This window comes from Hyposmocoma kahamanoa, unplaced genomic scaffold (assembly GCF_003589595.1).
Source record: "Hyposmocoma kahamanoa isolate Upper Pololo Valley unplaced genomic scaffold, ASM358959v1 215, whole genome shotgun sequence".
Lineage (NCBI taxonomy): Eukaryota > Metazoa > Arthropoda > Insecta > Lepidoptera > Cosmopterigidae > Hyposmocoma > Hyposmocoma kahamanoa.
The window spans coordinates 2,653,614-2,669,407 of record NW_020653736.1 but is presented as its reverse complement, the minus strand read 5'-3'; the positions used below and the strand labels follow the sequence as shown (position 1 = coordinate 2,669,407).

Sequence of the window (15,794 nt, the reverse complement as noted above, 5' to 3'; positions counted from 1 at the left end):
AGAAATTTCCAGAGATATTTTTAAAGAACGGATCTATGTTCTGTCATATTAAATTATCCGTGGTATATTTTCCAGACGACCCATGGGAGGTACGGTTCGCGGTGAAGTTTTACCCACCAGAGCCGGCGCAACTGCAGGAGGAGCTCACCAGGTACCAGCTTGTACTCGCCATACGCAAAGATCTGCTGGAAGGTAAATATCTCTTGGAATTCTGAGATTCTTTGTCCTGAAGTGATAGACGAGGTATTTTATAGCCCGATTGAAAACCTCTAATAATGACAATGATATCGTTCTGTCCTTTATCAACACTATGTGCTTTTAATTTATCAGGCCGCCTGCCCTGCTCCACGGTGACACACGCTCTCCTGGCCAGCTACCTGCTGCAGTCGGAGTTGGGTGACTATGAGGAGTCGGAGGTAGGCGCGGGGCTGTGCAAGCAGCTCAAGCTGGTGCCCCCCGCCTCCTGCACGCCGGAACTCGAGGAGAAGGTCCTTGAACTGCATAAGACGCATAGGTGAGTTCTACTGTTATTTAACACTGGTAACGCCAGAAGGGAAGGTCCGCACAGTCGTGTTTTTTCGAATTGTCGAATGACGTACAGTTCGCCTTCTTAATTATCAATTGTTTTAATTGTAAAGGAAAACATAGCGTCGACTCGTTGTGGGAGAGAGACATGTCTCCTACTTAATATTGGGGTTGGAAACTCGATTTTTAACTATGATTGAGTTGGTGTAACCTGTTTTTTATATATACTAAATAAATGTTTTTATTTTTTTATTAACCTATTGTGTCCCTCTACTGAGCAAGGGGCTCCCCCAAAACCTTCCACAGCTTCATGTCTTTGGCGATTTCCAACCACTTTTACTCAAAGCCAACATTTAAAATGTTAAAAAATTCTACTTCAAAAAGTTTTCGAAGTTGTGTCGCATTGGTGGCATAAACTCTCCTCTTCGAAGCGGGCAGTGAGGCAGCAAAACTGCTGTTTTAACTCCTTGTGAAAGAGTTCGTCCAGGGAAGTACTGTCACCTTAACTATTTCCGCCGCCGAGCAGTAATGTCAGCATTACTGTTTTCCGGTTTTGAAGGGTACGAATACAGGCACATGGGACTTGTCAACTTATGTCTCAGGGTGAAGAGCGCAGTGGCAGTGCCCCTCTTAATGGTACCTGCAACTGTTATGGACAGGCGTGTAGCTTACCATCAGGCGCACGACTTGTTCGTCCCGTCACTTGATATTATAAAAAAAAATTTAGGTAATATATCATTATATCGTACATAATACTGTGATTTTCAATTCCTCGTTTTCCATTAATCAACAAGTTCTTTTTCCAGAGGTCAAACCCCAGCAGAAGCAGAACTTAACTATCTGGAGAACGCAAAGAAGTTGGCCATGTACGGAGTGGACTTCCACCCCGCCAAGGACTCCGAAGATGTGGACATCACACTTGGCGTTTGCTCCTCTGGCATATTGGTGCATAGGGAAAAGTAAGTATTACAAAGACTGCTATTTATTATTACTGCTATGGCAATTTGATCATAGTATACCTGTCTACGTTCTCGACGTTGAAAAAAAAAATCTGTCATGTCAAGATCTTTTTTTTTAATATTATTGTTTATTGCACATTACAGAATACATAACGGGATTACGTACACAAAAAACAAAATTATGTAAAACAATATTAATAACATTAAACTATTATAAACTAGATAAATACATATTTCAAACTACAATACCTATAAAATGGATGGTACAGTAGATAAATAATGCTCCTCAACTCTGAATTTAAAAGTAGCTAATGATGTAATAGGAAGTGCGTTTCAAAGTCTGACCGCATGAACAATGAAGGACTGAGAATAAAAACCGGAATTGAAGGAAGGAAAAGATAACTGAGACCAACGAGAGGGCGACAGGATTTTCTAAAACAAACTCGTTGTGCTAAGTAGGACTTTGTTCTTTCCAATGTTACTTAATGAGACAAAGCGAAATTATTTTTTTTAATTAATAGAGTGTTGAAGAGATACGATTTAAGAAAACTCTTAGTACATATTTCTCTGTATACAGAAATTTCAAGATAGTATTAATAGAAGTCATTTTGACTGTTATGAATTTAATTTTGATACCTGCTGTCTAAATTTATGTAGTATTTGAAGAGCAGGCACGCTTGAATGACGGACGGTAAAAGTTTTTGAAGTAACGCAGACGTCCAAATTGCTTGAGTTGTTTATTTTTTTAATAGACTAAAGTAACAGGATAATTTATAATAATGTGCGGATGTATGTTGCAAATGCGAATGCTTAGAGTTTTATAATAATAATAACGCACACTTTCAACATAGCCCCGCACTAGGAAAACCCTGTGTCGCGGGTGCCATGGACACACACATAGACAATCACAAATCACACTCAAACTCACTAGAGAAATAAATGTAGGCCACACAAACATTTATTTCTCCCGGCATGGAACTAAGCCCGCAATTTTTTTGTCGGATTTTTTGTCCGCAATTTGGTCATGATATCGTGCTCACACTCACTTATAAAAGTATATAATATTATGCCATTTGTTTATATTATATAATAATTTACCACATTATTATAATTTAATTTACATTTATTACTTATTAAGAATACATATTGCCATTTCCTGTACTATTTGTACACCTGACACTGTTAGTTTAATTCAATTAGGTTTCACAAAATTATCTTGATCTGTATATGTACACTATTGTGTACTTATGACTCGCTGTTATATAATTATTTCTCATTATTTTGTAAACTGACGCTCCCTTTTTGAAGAGTAGTATTAAATATGTAATTGTACTTGTATGGAATTTGTAATGTTGAGAGAAATAAACTAAGCTAAAACTGTTTCGGCAATCTTCTCTTATTCGTCTTCTCTATATAACCGAACTTAACGTTGTTGTCAGTAACGGAAAGTTGACATGTGGAAGGCTACGGTTTCTGCCTACCCTGATGGTATATATTTATTTGTGTGACGCCTAGCATCGTTTTATTTTCCCAGACTCCGCATCAATCGCTTCGCGTGGCCGAAGATCTTGAAGATCAGCTACAAGCGTCACAATTTCTACGTGAAACTGCGTCCGGGCGAGTTCGAGCAATTCGAGTCCACGGTCGGGTTCAAGTTGGCTAATCACCGAGCTGCGAAAAAGTTATGGAAGACCTGTGTCGAACATCACACATTCTTCAGGTATAAACTGAACATTCTTACAAATCTCCATAATGACATACCGGGAAATTAAAAACCTGGACAATAATAATGGAAATATTTTATCAATTAGGAACATTCTTTTCCCGAGTTCTGTAAGTCATGCTAGGATACAAAATTTTTCTTTTTAATATATAACGTACAGAATTTGTTTCTGGGTTTTTTATGTTTTGACGTAAATAATTCATTTTTGACAAAATTGTGACATTCATTACTACTATAATGGATTACTAATTAATAAACTAGAGTCGACACTATCTCAGCTCGATTTAAAATTTTTCCTGTACTGAATCGGTTGTATCGCGCCGGCCGAGAGACAGGGATTTATTTCAGAATTTATTTTTTTTACAAACGAAATCAGACTCATTTCAAAAATGTATACCGTATGCTATGTGTTCTAATTAATTCAATTGGTATAAAGAAAAAAATCATTGGTACATGTAAAGTACTTATTGAATACAGCGGTTTTTTTGTAAAATTTCGAGGTAAGTTTGTGTTCTTTTTCTATTGAGGAAATTTTTAGAAATTATGTTTTCACACCGTATACTAATTAGTGTATATCCTCTATTTTACTATATATTTTTTCCAAAGTGATTTATTCAACACTTTCACTGTTATGCGAAATCAACCAAAGCCATTTGAGGTAGTATAGACTCTTAAACCTTTTGATATTGAGTGTGACATTTAACTTATTAGTGGAAAATTTAAAATATTCCATTGTTATTAAATGGTCCAAAAACATTCCTGTGTCGTACATACTTGAGAAATATATGATTAATGTTGATCAAGTTGTGTAATACATGGTAGCATGTCGTTTTTATTTAATATTTATTCATACACTTGCTACAAATACCAGTGAGGTATTGTTTGGAACTACAATATAAAAATTTTGTAAACAGTCTATCCTGTTTAGACCACTTGACCGCAGGTCTCCTTCAAGGGGCACTACCTTAGTGCTATCTTTTTTGTTTTATAATATTAAGTGACGGGACGAACATGTCGTGCGCCCGATGGCAAGCGACTCGCCAACCCATAACAGTTACAGTGTCACTCAGAGATTTAAATCGCAAAGATCACTGCTCCCGTCATCCCGAGACATAAGTTGACAAGTCCCGTGTGCCTGTAATTTCACCGGCACTCTTACTCTTCAAAACCGGAACACAGGAACGCTGACATTGCTGCTTGGCGGGCGAAATAGGTAAGGTGGCAGTACTAACTCTTGCACACGGAGCTCTACTGCTGTCTCCGACGCGTGGCTGGTGCCTTCACAATTAGAGGGAGCTACAACTTGCGGACGTTCGCAGGCTGATGTCGCCCTCGCCGGCGCAGCGCAGCGGGCTGTTCCCGCGCCTGGGCTCGCGCTTCCGCTACTCGGGGCGCACGCACTACGAGTCGCGCGCCGCGCCGCCCACGCGCGCGCCGCCGCTCTTCTCGCGCACGCTCAGCCACCGCAAGCTCTCCTCGCGCTCCATGGACGGTCAGTACCACTCGTTCGTTCGCTCATCCATTCACCCATTCATTCAATAACTCGTTCATTCATTCATTCATGCATGCATTAATTCATTCACTCGTTCGTTAGTTCATTCGTTCATTCATTCATTCATTCTCATTAGTTCGTTCGTTCATTCATTCATTCATTCATTCATTCATTCATTCATTCATTCGTTCATTCATTTATTAAATAATATCCATTTGGAAATATTGAAATAAGTATAAGTTTATGCAGTGGTAATAAAATGTTTGATGTTTACACCAAGAGCCACAGAAAGCGAATAACAGATAAAAAAGGAATTATACAATATTGAGACATATACACTAAAATAATTATAAAATCGACCACGATGTTTAGAGTACGTTCACACGACGAACAAATCGTGCGCCTGATGGTAAGCGACACACCATCCCATAACAGTTGCAATGCCACTCAGATCTTTAAATCGCAAAGATCCCGAAGACTGCCACTGCACCTGTCACCCTGAGACATAAGTTGATAAGTCCCATATGCCTATAAATTCGCAAAACATAGTAAAGCTCACATTACTGCGTGTCGGCAGAAATAAGTAAGTTGGCCGTACTTCACTGCTCTACTGCTACTAAATATTTGAGGTCCTAACTGAGTTTTTTACTTATTGTGTGTTCAATATAAGAATATTGCATATTGCCAACAAATTTACGTTTGTGTGAACCGAGGAGCCAATGAAAACTATTGTAAAATTCTTCAAACATTGCTTTATGACCTCTTGGTAAGACTATTTAAAACCATCCTTACAAAACCTACGTTCTTAAATATAATTAATTTACTATATTGTGGACCCTTGTATTGCGGTAAATAGGCAACTACGAACAATGCGACAAATTCAATGGCCCGAAAATTTTGTAGTTGTTGTGATACAATTGTATTTTTAGTATTTATTATTATATGTATTTTATCACACCTACGGAAAGCTAGAAAAATCGTTTCAATTTAGTAAATAAAAAAGTCCATTGCTTTGTACAAATTGACGTGAGACGGCGGGGCCACTGGCCGAGCTGGCAACTTGTCGGTGCTCCTGAATTTAAAAAATCGTTACCGTATGGCCGTATGATAAAAATACCGCTTAATTCACTGTTTCGCTGCATGGTTATATACTGCTATTTACGAGCATGTGTGATAAAAATTCATTACACAGCTAAATATTAACATCAGGCTCGTGACTTGAGACTTCGAATCATTTCAAACTTTGGAATCAACTCCATATTCCGCGTACATGACACGTAGCACTGAATCCCGGTATAAACAAGTGCCGTCATTGACCCATATCGAGAAAAGCACAAACACTGGCACATTTCCCAAATAAACCGGTATGGGTCAGGTACATCATTTTACTCGCACGACACTCACACTATTCACACATTTCTCTCACAAAGTGACTTGGTGTTTTTGTTGTATAACGTTCCAAAAATACCCAAATGAAACGTTCATGTATTTTATTCTTTTATTTAGAAAATACACAATATGGTTCAACGCCATCTAGCGGCAACTTAAATAAACTACATGGATAGTTGTTTATATTACTTTCTATATTTATTACCTCTAAGGCTGCTAACAGACATAGACATATTTTCATTAGCATAATACAACAACACAGAAAACAGTTTTGTATGTACAAATAATTATTTTGCAATTAAAATTAAAGTAAACATATAAAATAAATAGTCTGGTATGGTCTGTGTTGCAGCGTCATGCCAACACGGGACTTAAAAGCATGTACTGCAGTAACATACTCTCGACTCCAGCAATAAACGCAAAATATATAAATACTGCTAAATATTACATTGACTATTATTATAATTAATAAGTAAATAAACATATGTAAAAGTGTGGTAAGACAAATAATGATAATATCAAAATTCCTACATGCATGCATATAAAATCTTTTACCTCGAAAATGCAGTCATGGCCGCCCGCGGGCAAATCGGCTTGGTATGATAATAGTTTTTAATTTTAAAAGAGTAGACTGATCGTTATCCGAGACCGCGATTTCACGCATTAACTTCAAACATGCAGTCAATCTGTTAGCAACCTAATATTTCGGTCTAAGGACTTGAATCCAAGGTAATATCATAAATAAAGAATTTAAAAAAAGAAGTTGACAGAAAACAAAATAATCTCAGTACAGAGTACTAAAAAAATCGACCTTAAACGTGGGTGGAATTTACATCTATTTGCCAAATTATATTATTAAACCGGATTCATCCCCTAATTTGCCACTATTATTAGGTGGATATTTTCTTCAAATTTAGATGGGACTATAAGTGAGGTATCCTCTTTCCAACAAAAAAAGAATCATCAAAATCGTTTTTCAAATGCCGATACAAAAAAAATACAATCGAATTTAGAACCTCCTCCTTTTTTTGATGTCGGTAAAAATGCAGACTAATCGTGAACCTTTTTGAAGACAATTAGAAAATTAAAACCAGATTTACGCTTGACTACAACCGCACTTATAAGTGCCGATGTATTTGTCTGAAAAACTCCTATTCACTCTAGCCTTCAATAGCGAAGACCTGTGGTTTTCGGGAAATATAACTGATTAGTGTCCGATATAATTAAATTAATTCCAATAATAATAATAATAACGCACACACTCAACATACTCAATAAGTTTGCTATCAACTCGCAATTATAGTTTGTTGAAACTTTCTTTATTTATTGGAAATTCTTTCCAAGAACAGAACGAATCAATGAGCAATGTCGGTGTCTGATTCTCCTAATAAAAGCATGGCGTCATCAACTGACATCTTCAAAAATACATATCGACGTACAGTCTGACACACAGTGACACATTAGCTCGTCTCGGATGTTATACTACGGAATGTCAAACATGTGACGTTCACACGTTTTGTTATTTATGACGTAACGCACAGATTGGGCGGCACACTCATGCGCCTAATTGTCACCTTGCCAGATAACTGCAATTAGGGTAGGTTTGTGCAATAACGCTGACAAAAAAAATTGTCTTGTGAAGTTTTTTTAAAACAGCATCCAAATTTAATTTGTTATTAATAGCAGTGTTATTTTTTATTGACTTAGTTTAGATTATCGACTCGAAAATGATGCGTATGTTGTCATGTGATGTATATTGAATTTCAAAATTTGTCATTCACGATCATTGACTTACAAATAAATGGACGACGGGTCTAATACAAAAACCACGAAAAAAATGTCCCAAGTCAACCTATTCGAAATTTAAATTGTTATGTCATCGCAGTATCGCGCTGTCCGTAGAACAAATGAAGACTAAAGCGGAGTGTCGCGCTCTGTATACGATTTTAGCGCCTTACAAGTGCGCACACTTTTTAGCGCGGACCCGACGTCCATATAATTGTAAGTCAATGTTCACGATGTTTAAAACTATTGTGAAACAAAAACTTTACACTAAAGTTATATTATTTACGTGTTCGAGTATTCAATAATATTTCACAATAATATCTCGAACAGTTTATCCGAGAATACCTGAAAAGTCACTTAATTTTATAAAGCTGCTATAATTAGTTGTAGGATAAGATTTTAATAAACCAATTGACCTTCAGTTATCTAGTTTTTATTCCCAAAATTAGATAATGTACTCAAATGGAGATTTGTATTCAAATTAGCTTTAGGATTCTCACGGATTCGAGGAAAACGTTAATCATCACATTTACAAACAATTTTACGGTAACAATCTCACGATAAGTAAACATAATTACCACTGTAAAAACAATATTAAGTTGTTTATTAATTATGTTTCTTCTTTAAACAAAAAGTATAAATTGTAGGTCACTCAATAACAGCTAGCTTTTTTAATTGCCGTAATTTATTTTTTTATTATAAATCATTATTATTGTTGGGATATTGTCTTTATTAGTGTAGTAGGGGTTGGAATTTTTTTTATTACTAAAAAATAAGTGCGATGGAAAGTGACGATGAGATCGAGAATGTAGCATACACACTTAAATAATGCTTACTTACTCTCGCCTTGAAAACGTCCAAGTTATACCGTTTAGGGAACCAGTCAGCACGCAGGGAAGTCCACTCCATAACCGTTCGCCAAATAAATGTGGAAGCGAAACGTTTCGTGCGAATCCTTGGAAAATCCACAACATAGGGGTGGAACGTCGGCCTCCCATATGATGAAAATGATTTCTTTTGCGTTCGCCATTCCTTTTAAATTGAAAAGTCGACGGTTCAGATCCCTATGACTTACTTTTATTTCAAAGTTACGTAATCTTTGTGACGTTTAGTAGCTCACCTCTCGTTAATGCTGAAGGAAACATCGTGAAGAAACTTGCACGTCGAAGACGATTCATAACCCTTGGAAAACGTGAAGTTGTGGCGGCTTAACAATATAACGCTCACACACTCAGTGCCCCGCACTAGAGACACCCAAACTCACGAGATAAATAAATGTAGGCCATACAAATATTTCTCCCATCCCGGGAATTGAACCCGGGACACCTGCGTGGCAATCCAGAATGGTAACCGTTCGGCAACGGTGGCAGTTAAAGATGTATAGTGGTTTGTTGATCATGTTGAGATAATCGTATAAATCTTTAATTTGAAACAATTTAAAAATCTTCTTACTCATGACTGCATTACATCATCCAACCATACCTGCAGTAAAGTATGATACAAGCGGTATGAATATTTTTGCGCGTCGATCACCTATGTTTAGCAACAGTGTGATACTCTGACTCAATATGTTTATCAATGGTTGTTTCTGAGAATGATTTAACATTTACTTTTTAATAAATAAATGTAACAAGTTTGGTCATAAACGACCGAAACTTCTTGAATGCTATTTGCATCAAACGCGGGACATCAAAGCGCTCAGAAGCCTCATGAGACGGAATCACATGAGTTTAATAACCTAACCTGAGTACAGAGTACTAAAAAAAACGACCTCAAAATTCAGTTGTCCCCTAGTTTACCACCCTTGGAGGTCGATTATTTTCTTCAAATTTAAACCACTTCTGAAGACAGTCTTTCCAACAAAAAAGGAATCATCAAAATCGGTTCAAAGATGGCGGAGTTGTAGCGTGTTGGGAAGAGGGCACCTCCGTATTGGGTCTATTTAAATTTGAAGAAATATTCCACCTCTAAGAGCGGCAAACTAGGTGATGAATCCGGTTTCGCCCGCTTTCCTTTAACCGATTTTCAATATAACTTAGCAAATAGATGTAATTCCACGAATTTAAGAGGTCGGATTTTTAATATGAAAGTTATAATTATGTTTCTGAAACTACTTGATTCTTTCAGTAAATTCAAAAAATGACGATTATTAAGGTCAAGTAACGTCACTTATTCTGCCATCCTTGTCATTAACTATACTCCGTCCAACCATCTATTGAACTTTTGACATATACATCCTCCGAAGTAATTATTGACATACAATTGTAAACAAAAAAGTACAATACTTCCTGAACTTTTTATTTTTTAATTTTAGTGAAGCGACGTGCTCTTTAGCTCCGACATTATGCCAACAGATTATGTAATGAAGATTATTGAAGTTGGTAAATATCGGTACCTGTCCATTGACCAAATAAATGGACATCGGGGTCTAATACAAAAACCACGAAAAAAATGTCCGAAGTTAACCTATACAAACGTAGTGACATGTAACGAAATATAAAAAACTAAAACATTTAATTTAAATTGTAACGTCATTGCAGTACTGCCTAATTTTGTAGGTGTATGTGTATATGTAGGTGGTAGGTAGGTACCTGTCTAATGACTTATAATGAAATGAAATAAATCATAAATCTTTATAATAAAGTCTTATTGTTAACTAATAATGAATCGTCAGATTCTTCTCCGTATGAACGGGAATCCTCATTAACATTAATTATTAATTCTTGAGTACAGAAATTGTCAAACGCAATATCACGAGTCAGATAATATCTTCTTTTTTTGAACCCGCTCACATTCACGATTATATAAATAAAATCTTCTTCATAAATAAAATCGATTGTTATAAGAAATCGAATCTAAAACGCATTAGGATTCCTCTAATTAATTAGAATTCGAGCTGTCAAAAGTTAAATAAATGGTTAAACGGAGTATAACTTGGTAACTTTCAAGATATAGGGTCCTAAAGTTTTCTTTTTCTTTGAAAAAAAATGTCAATTACACGCTAATTTGGCTTAACGATAAAACGGAAACTGAATAAGATATTAAAAAAGGGGTCGTAGATCTCGTGTCGCTGATCCCGAATGTGTAAATAACTAAATTTAGGTAAAAATGTCGATTACGTCAGTTATGATAAGGAGGGTATAGTGTTAGCTATATGTATTCACCACCGCGTGTTATTAAAATAAAGCACTAAACAGAAATAAGGCAGTCGACTCACGGATCTGCTCTCGTCAACATTGAACACAACAGTGTTTCGCATGCGCTAGACGGTTTTAGCTTTACCGACGCGTGGTGTGATTTTTAATTTTGTGTTATTGTGAATTTGCATATGAACATTTATATAAATTATCTCATGGGTAAGAAAATAGCTGAACAAAATTACAAAAAACCGGCAATGTAACAATAAATATTTTTTTAAACTGAAGTGATTGAAAAATTAAAAAGTAACTACTTCTGTGGCCGGACGGTTATCACGCCGGACTGCTACGAAGGTCCCAGACTCGATTCCCGAGCCAGGAGAAATATAATAGTGGTTGCCTATGTGTGTGTCCATGGCACCCGCGACACAGGGTTTCCCTAGCGCGGGGCTATGTTGAGTGTGTGCGTTATTATAAAAAGAAAAAATATATAAAAGAACAACATTAATTTTAGAGAAATATTAAAATGTTTGGTACACAATTATCCACCCATTAGACGTCCCACTGCTGGGCACTGATCTACTCTCAGGCGAGGGCTTAGATCATAGTTGTTAACCTTCTTCAACGTGCAAGTTTCATCACGATGTCTGCCTTCAATTTTCCGCTCATGGTAAAACGAAATTTCGCACATAAATTCCTGAAGAGCGAGAGACCATTAAAATACAACGGTTTTTTTTTATTAACTGGTTATTTGTCTCGACACATTAGTAAATTAATGTAAACAACATTAAACATAGAGTTTAGTAGCAGACAATAGTGGTAGGAGATAAAAAGGTTTGCAGCTCAGCAAGATGGCGTAGTGCTTATCGCAGTGCCTCTAAGACAGGTATCATTCGGATTGCCATTCGCAGTTATATAACTATCAGGATTCTAACTCCGTTATTTCTCAAATTATTTGCAGTGAACCTTATTTTCTTGCCTGTGGTTTAAATACAAAATAAAACGTGCTAATATTTTTTCATACAATACTTGTAGTGCTATTTGTTTTGTGAAGTGCGTCGTGTTTTCGTGGATCGGTGATAATGGTGTTCAGCGATTGTTGGAGACGTACGTATTATTGTTTTTAAATTATCTTTCGGAATGAATAATATTGTTTTTCAAACGAACCAACGTTATGGGCCCTTTATAGATATAGATATTATTTATTTAAAAATATTATACGTAAAAACAATCACTAACATTTTAATTAAACCATAGTTTCCCAAAGTGGTCCTTACCGCCACTCTGTGGGCGCTGAAGAGTCCTAGGGGGCGGTAGGGTCTTCGTAAGCATTTGGGGAGCGTTAATGCTGTTTTTTAAAAAGTTTGGGAACCTATGCATTAAACGGATATTTGCTATCCAAGTACGTCGTTGTATAGGATTTGATTAAGTTCTTTTACACTATTATTTATTTAATTCAGGCCACAATGTACAATACACCCTTGTGCAGCAGCTAAGGAACCTTATTGCTAAATAGTATTTTTAACTACAGAGCGTTTTAAAGAGAATGAGGCTCTAAATTAGGCATTGAAAATCAATCTTAAGGTTAAAATAATACTATGTTAAATAAAAAACAAACGAAAGTTTTTGTAAAAACATCTAAATTTCAATATAAGGTTTTTTATTTCTCATCTTTTTTTTTATAACACCAAGTGACGGGACGAACGAGTCGTGCGCCTGGTCTTAATAACAGGTACAGTGCCATTCAGAGCTTTAAATCGCTAACACCTTAGTTTTCTTACTGCGCCGGACACCCTGAGACATAAGTTGACAAGTCCCATGTGCCTGTAATTTCATCAGCACCCTTATCCTTCAAAACCGGAATGTAGTAATGTTCACATTAACTGCTTGGCGGCAGAAATAGGTAAGGTGGCAGTACTACCCTGGGCGGATCTCTTTTACTGCTACTAGAACCATCTACTGGTATAATGTTCCGTAGGATTGTTTAAGCCGTGCTAAAATCAATAGGCATTTTTTAAATAAACGCTTACCGGTCACATTGTCGTTTAACATCAGGTGATATCGCGGACAAGTACGCGTTTTTTTTCCATAACAGAACAAAAAAGTTTTTTATTTCGTTACGTATTCGCAATTTCGCAACAAGCAAAAATGTAAGTGAAAATGAATGATATATTTTGGCTTGGATAAACTACACACTTCGGCACATTTACCGAAACAAAAAAAAAGTGAGAATAACGTTTATTATATTTAAATAAATCAATGTGTAGCTATCGACGATCGAGCGAATTTGCGTAGAGCTGCACCATCGAGTATATAACCAAAAGTAGAGACGAAACGTCATTTAGTTTACATGAAAACTATTCTGCCAAATCATCACGGTGACAACTGCGCTCTGCTTGGCCAGCCCGAATTCGAAACAATTGAAGGGTGTCATCAATTGTTTCACTTCAAATCGACCAGTTTACCTTAACCTTTGCTATAATATATGGACGAAAATTGAAAAATTACTTATTTAATATTTAATTACCGATGAAATGTGATTTCGTTTGTTTTGTAATTAGATATTTAGCTGTTTTTCCCACACCACCGAAAGGAACAGCCCCTCATTGTTAGAGATATTATCTTTATTACAATAAATATAGAATATTTTTGAAATATAGAGACGTACACACAGGTCAGTTGTTGGCGCTGTACTATTTCAGTTTTTTAATTTGTGATTTCAGCGCAAAAATATTTAAAAGTGATATAAAGCCCATTTACCTGATGAGTTTCCAGGGATGGATGGCCCTTATTTCGTCTTTATTTCTGGTTATACACTCGATGAGTTTCACGTACAGACGTAGAGTTTTAGTCTACACTTGTTGTAAACTCTGACCTAGTAGCTTAACGTTATATGCATAGTACCTATGCAGTAGATAAAGTATAAGTATTTAAGTTGTTCTCCCAACCATGGACATGCAAAAACATGAAATTAGCACCAGCCGTAAACGACCTTATCTACGAGAAGTATTTGTCACAACATTGCTAAAACGTGATTTGGTACTATGTGCTGTTTTGCATATAGGGTCATCTTATTACAAATGGCAAAGTAAAATGCACTGTATGTGCCTTGCCGAAGGGTCTATATAACACAATTCTCTTCGAGCTTGCTTACTTTATTTCCATTTCATGGAAAATGCACTTGCACATCGGTTTCCCTTCGTAATTATTATTCAGCCACTGCGCATGTACATTTAATTTTCGTACATGCGAAATAAAGGCGTTATGATTTTCCTTTTGCTGACAAAAAAACAGATAGTTACTGCCACACTTCTCATCATATTAATTGTCATTAACTTATTATACGTTCCATTACCAGCCACGGGTTTCCCCTTAAAAGAGGATTTAGGTCATAGCCCGACACGTAGGTACAATGAGTTCGTCCAAGGAAGTACTGCCACCTACCAAGTACCTATTTCTGCCGCCAAGCAGTAATGTGAGCACTACTGCTTTCCGGTTTGGAAGGGTTTAAGGGTGCTGGTGAAATTACAGGCACATGGGACTTGTCAATTTATGTCTAAGGGTGACGAGCGCAGTGGCAGTGCCCCTAATATCTTTGCGATTTAAAGCTTTGAGTGCCTCTGCAACTGTTATGGATAGGCGTGTCGCTTACCAACAGGCGCACGAATTGTTCGTCCCGTCACTTGGTATTAAAAGGTAAAATTTTTTTAAATGTTGTGAAGTCCCATGTTCCTGCATTTTCATCAACAACATTACCCTTCAAAAACGCAGTATTGTTCATGTTGTTGCTTGGCGGCAGTGGTACTTCTTCTTACATAAACTCTGTATTGCAATTACAGACATTGTAGAGTACTTGGCATCTTTGCAAATAGTATACCTGCATAGTAAAAACATTTTTCCGATATCTATGGTGATCCTGTCGTTCTCATTTTATTTTTCCTGGGCCCGTATACTATACACGGGTTTTTGCTAAAACTTGTGATAACTCCCAGCAGATAGGTGTATAAAATGTATGGCTCTAATGAAAAGGGATACAAGGTCAAAAAGTAAGACTTAATATCATATTAACGGTTTTTCGCGTCTCCTTGTAAAGTTGACTTTTTTTACTTGTACCCCTTTTCACTAGAGCCACAGAAGTATAGGTTGCACAATTGTGTACTAGCTGTGGTTGGAAACCACATTGAGGTGAAAGAAAATACGATGCGGAATAGATCAGTTGTTTCTCTCTAATCAGACGTACTTAAAATTTAGTTTGCGGCTCGTCGATACCGCTTCGCGCAAATGTCATCCTCGCTTTGACAAGTCGGATATACTTTGAAAATAAAAAACAAAAAGATCTGAAACCAAGAACAAATATTTAGAAAAATTGTTAAGGTCTAGTGGTTTGTTTCGTAGCTCAGTTGGGAGAGCGTCAGGCACTGTATGTTGAAGGCGCTGGTTGGTATTCAGCTGGATTGAAGGAATTTTTCCTAGTGTTCGACCGTTGTATTAATAAGTGGAGTAATTTCACAAAACAATAATTGAATATCGTGGTAGGTAAACCATCGTGATTTTCAATAAAAGTGATATTAAAAAAAATATCGCAAGTTTAGAATGTAGTTGCGCAGAAAAGGAGTTCGTGGGGTGAATTTGGAGTAATCGAACATTTTGTTTGTTTAAACTTTCGGCAGTTTCTATGAAAACTGTTTTCGTATATACAAAATATCAGCAGAATCAGTGCTTTCAATTTGATAAAATAAACACTTAACCCGTGCCGGCGCTTGCTTTTGGAGTACTTCCAACAT

The 15,794-nt window shown here is 36.6% G+C and overlaps 1 protein-coding gene across 3 annotated transcripts in view; it reads left to right on the top strand.

Moving 5' to 3' along the window:
- LOC113227789 (protein 4.1 homolog) overlaps positions 1–15,794 on the top strand; it is a 141,531-nt gene that overhangs the window by 106,884 nt on the left and 18,853 nt on the right. For all 3 annotated transcript variants that reach the window (XM_026460791.1, XM_026460790.1, XM_026460789.1), the window contains exons 4-8: positions 76–192; positions 331–514; positions 1,332–1,484; positions 3,019–3,204; positions 4,527–4,699. In XM_026460791.1, the coding sequence (XP_026316576.1) occupies positions 76–192; positions 331–514; positions 1,332–1,484; positions 3,019–3,204; positions 4,527–4,699 (813 nt within the window). The remainder of the gene's footprint in view (positions 1–75; positions 193–330; positions 515–1,331; positions 1,485–3,018; positions 3,205–4,526; positions 4,700–15,794) is intronic.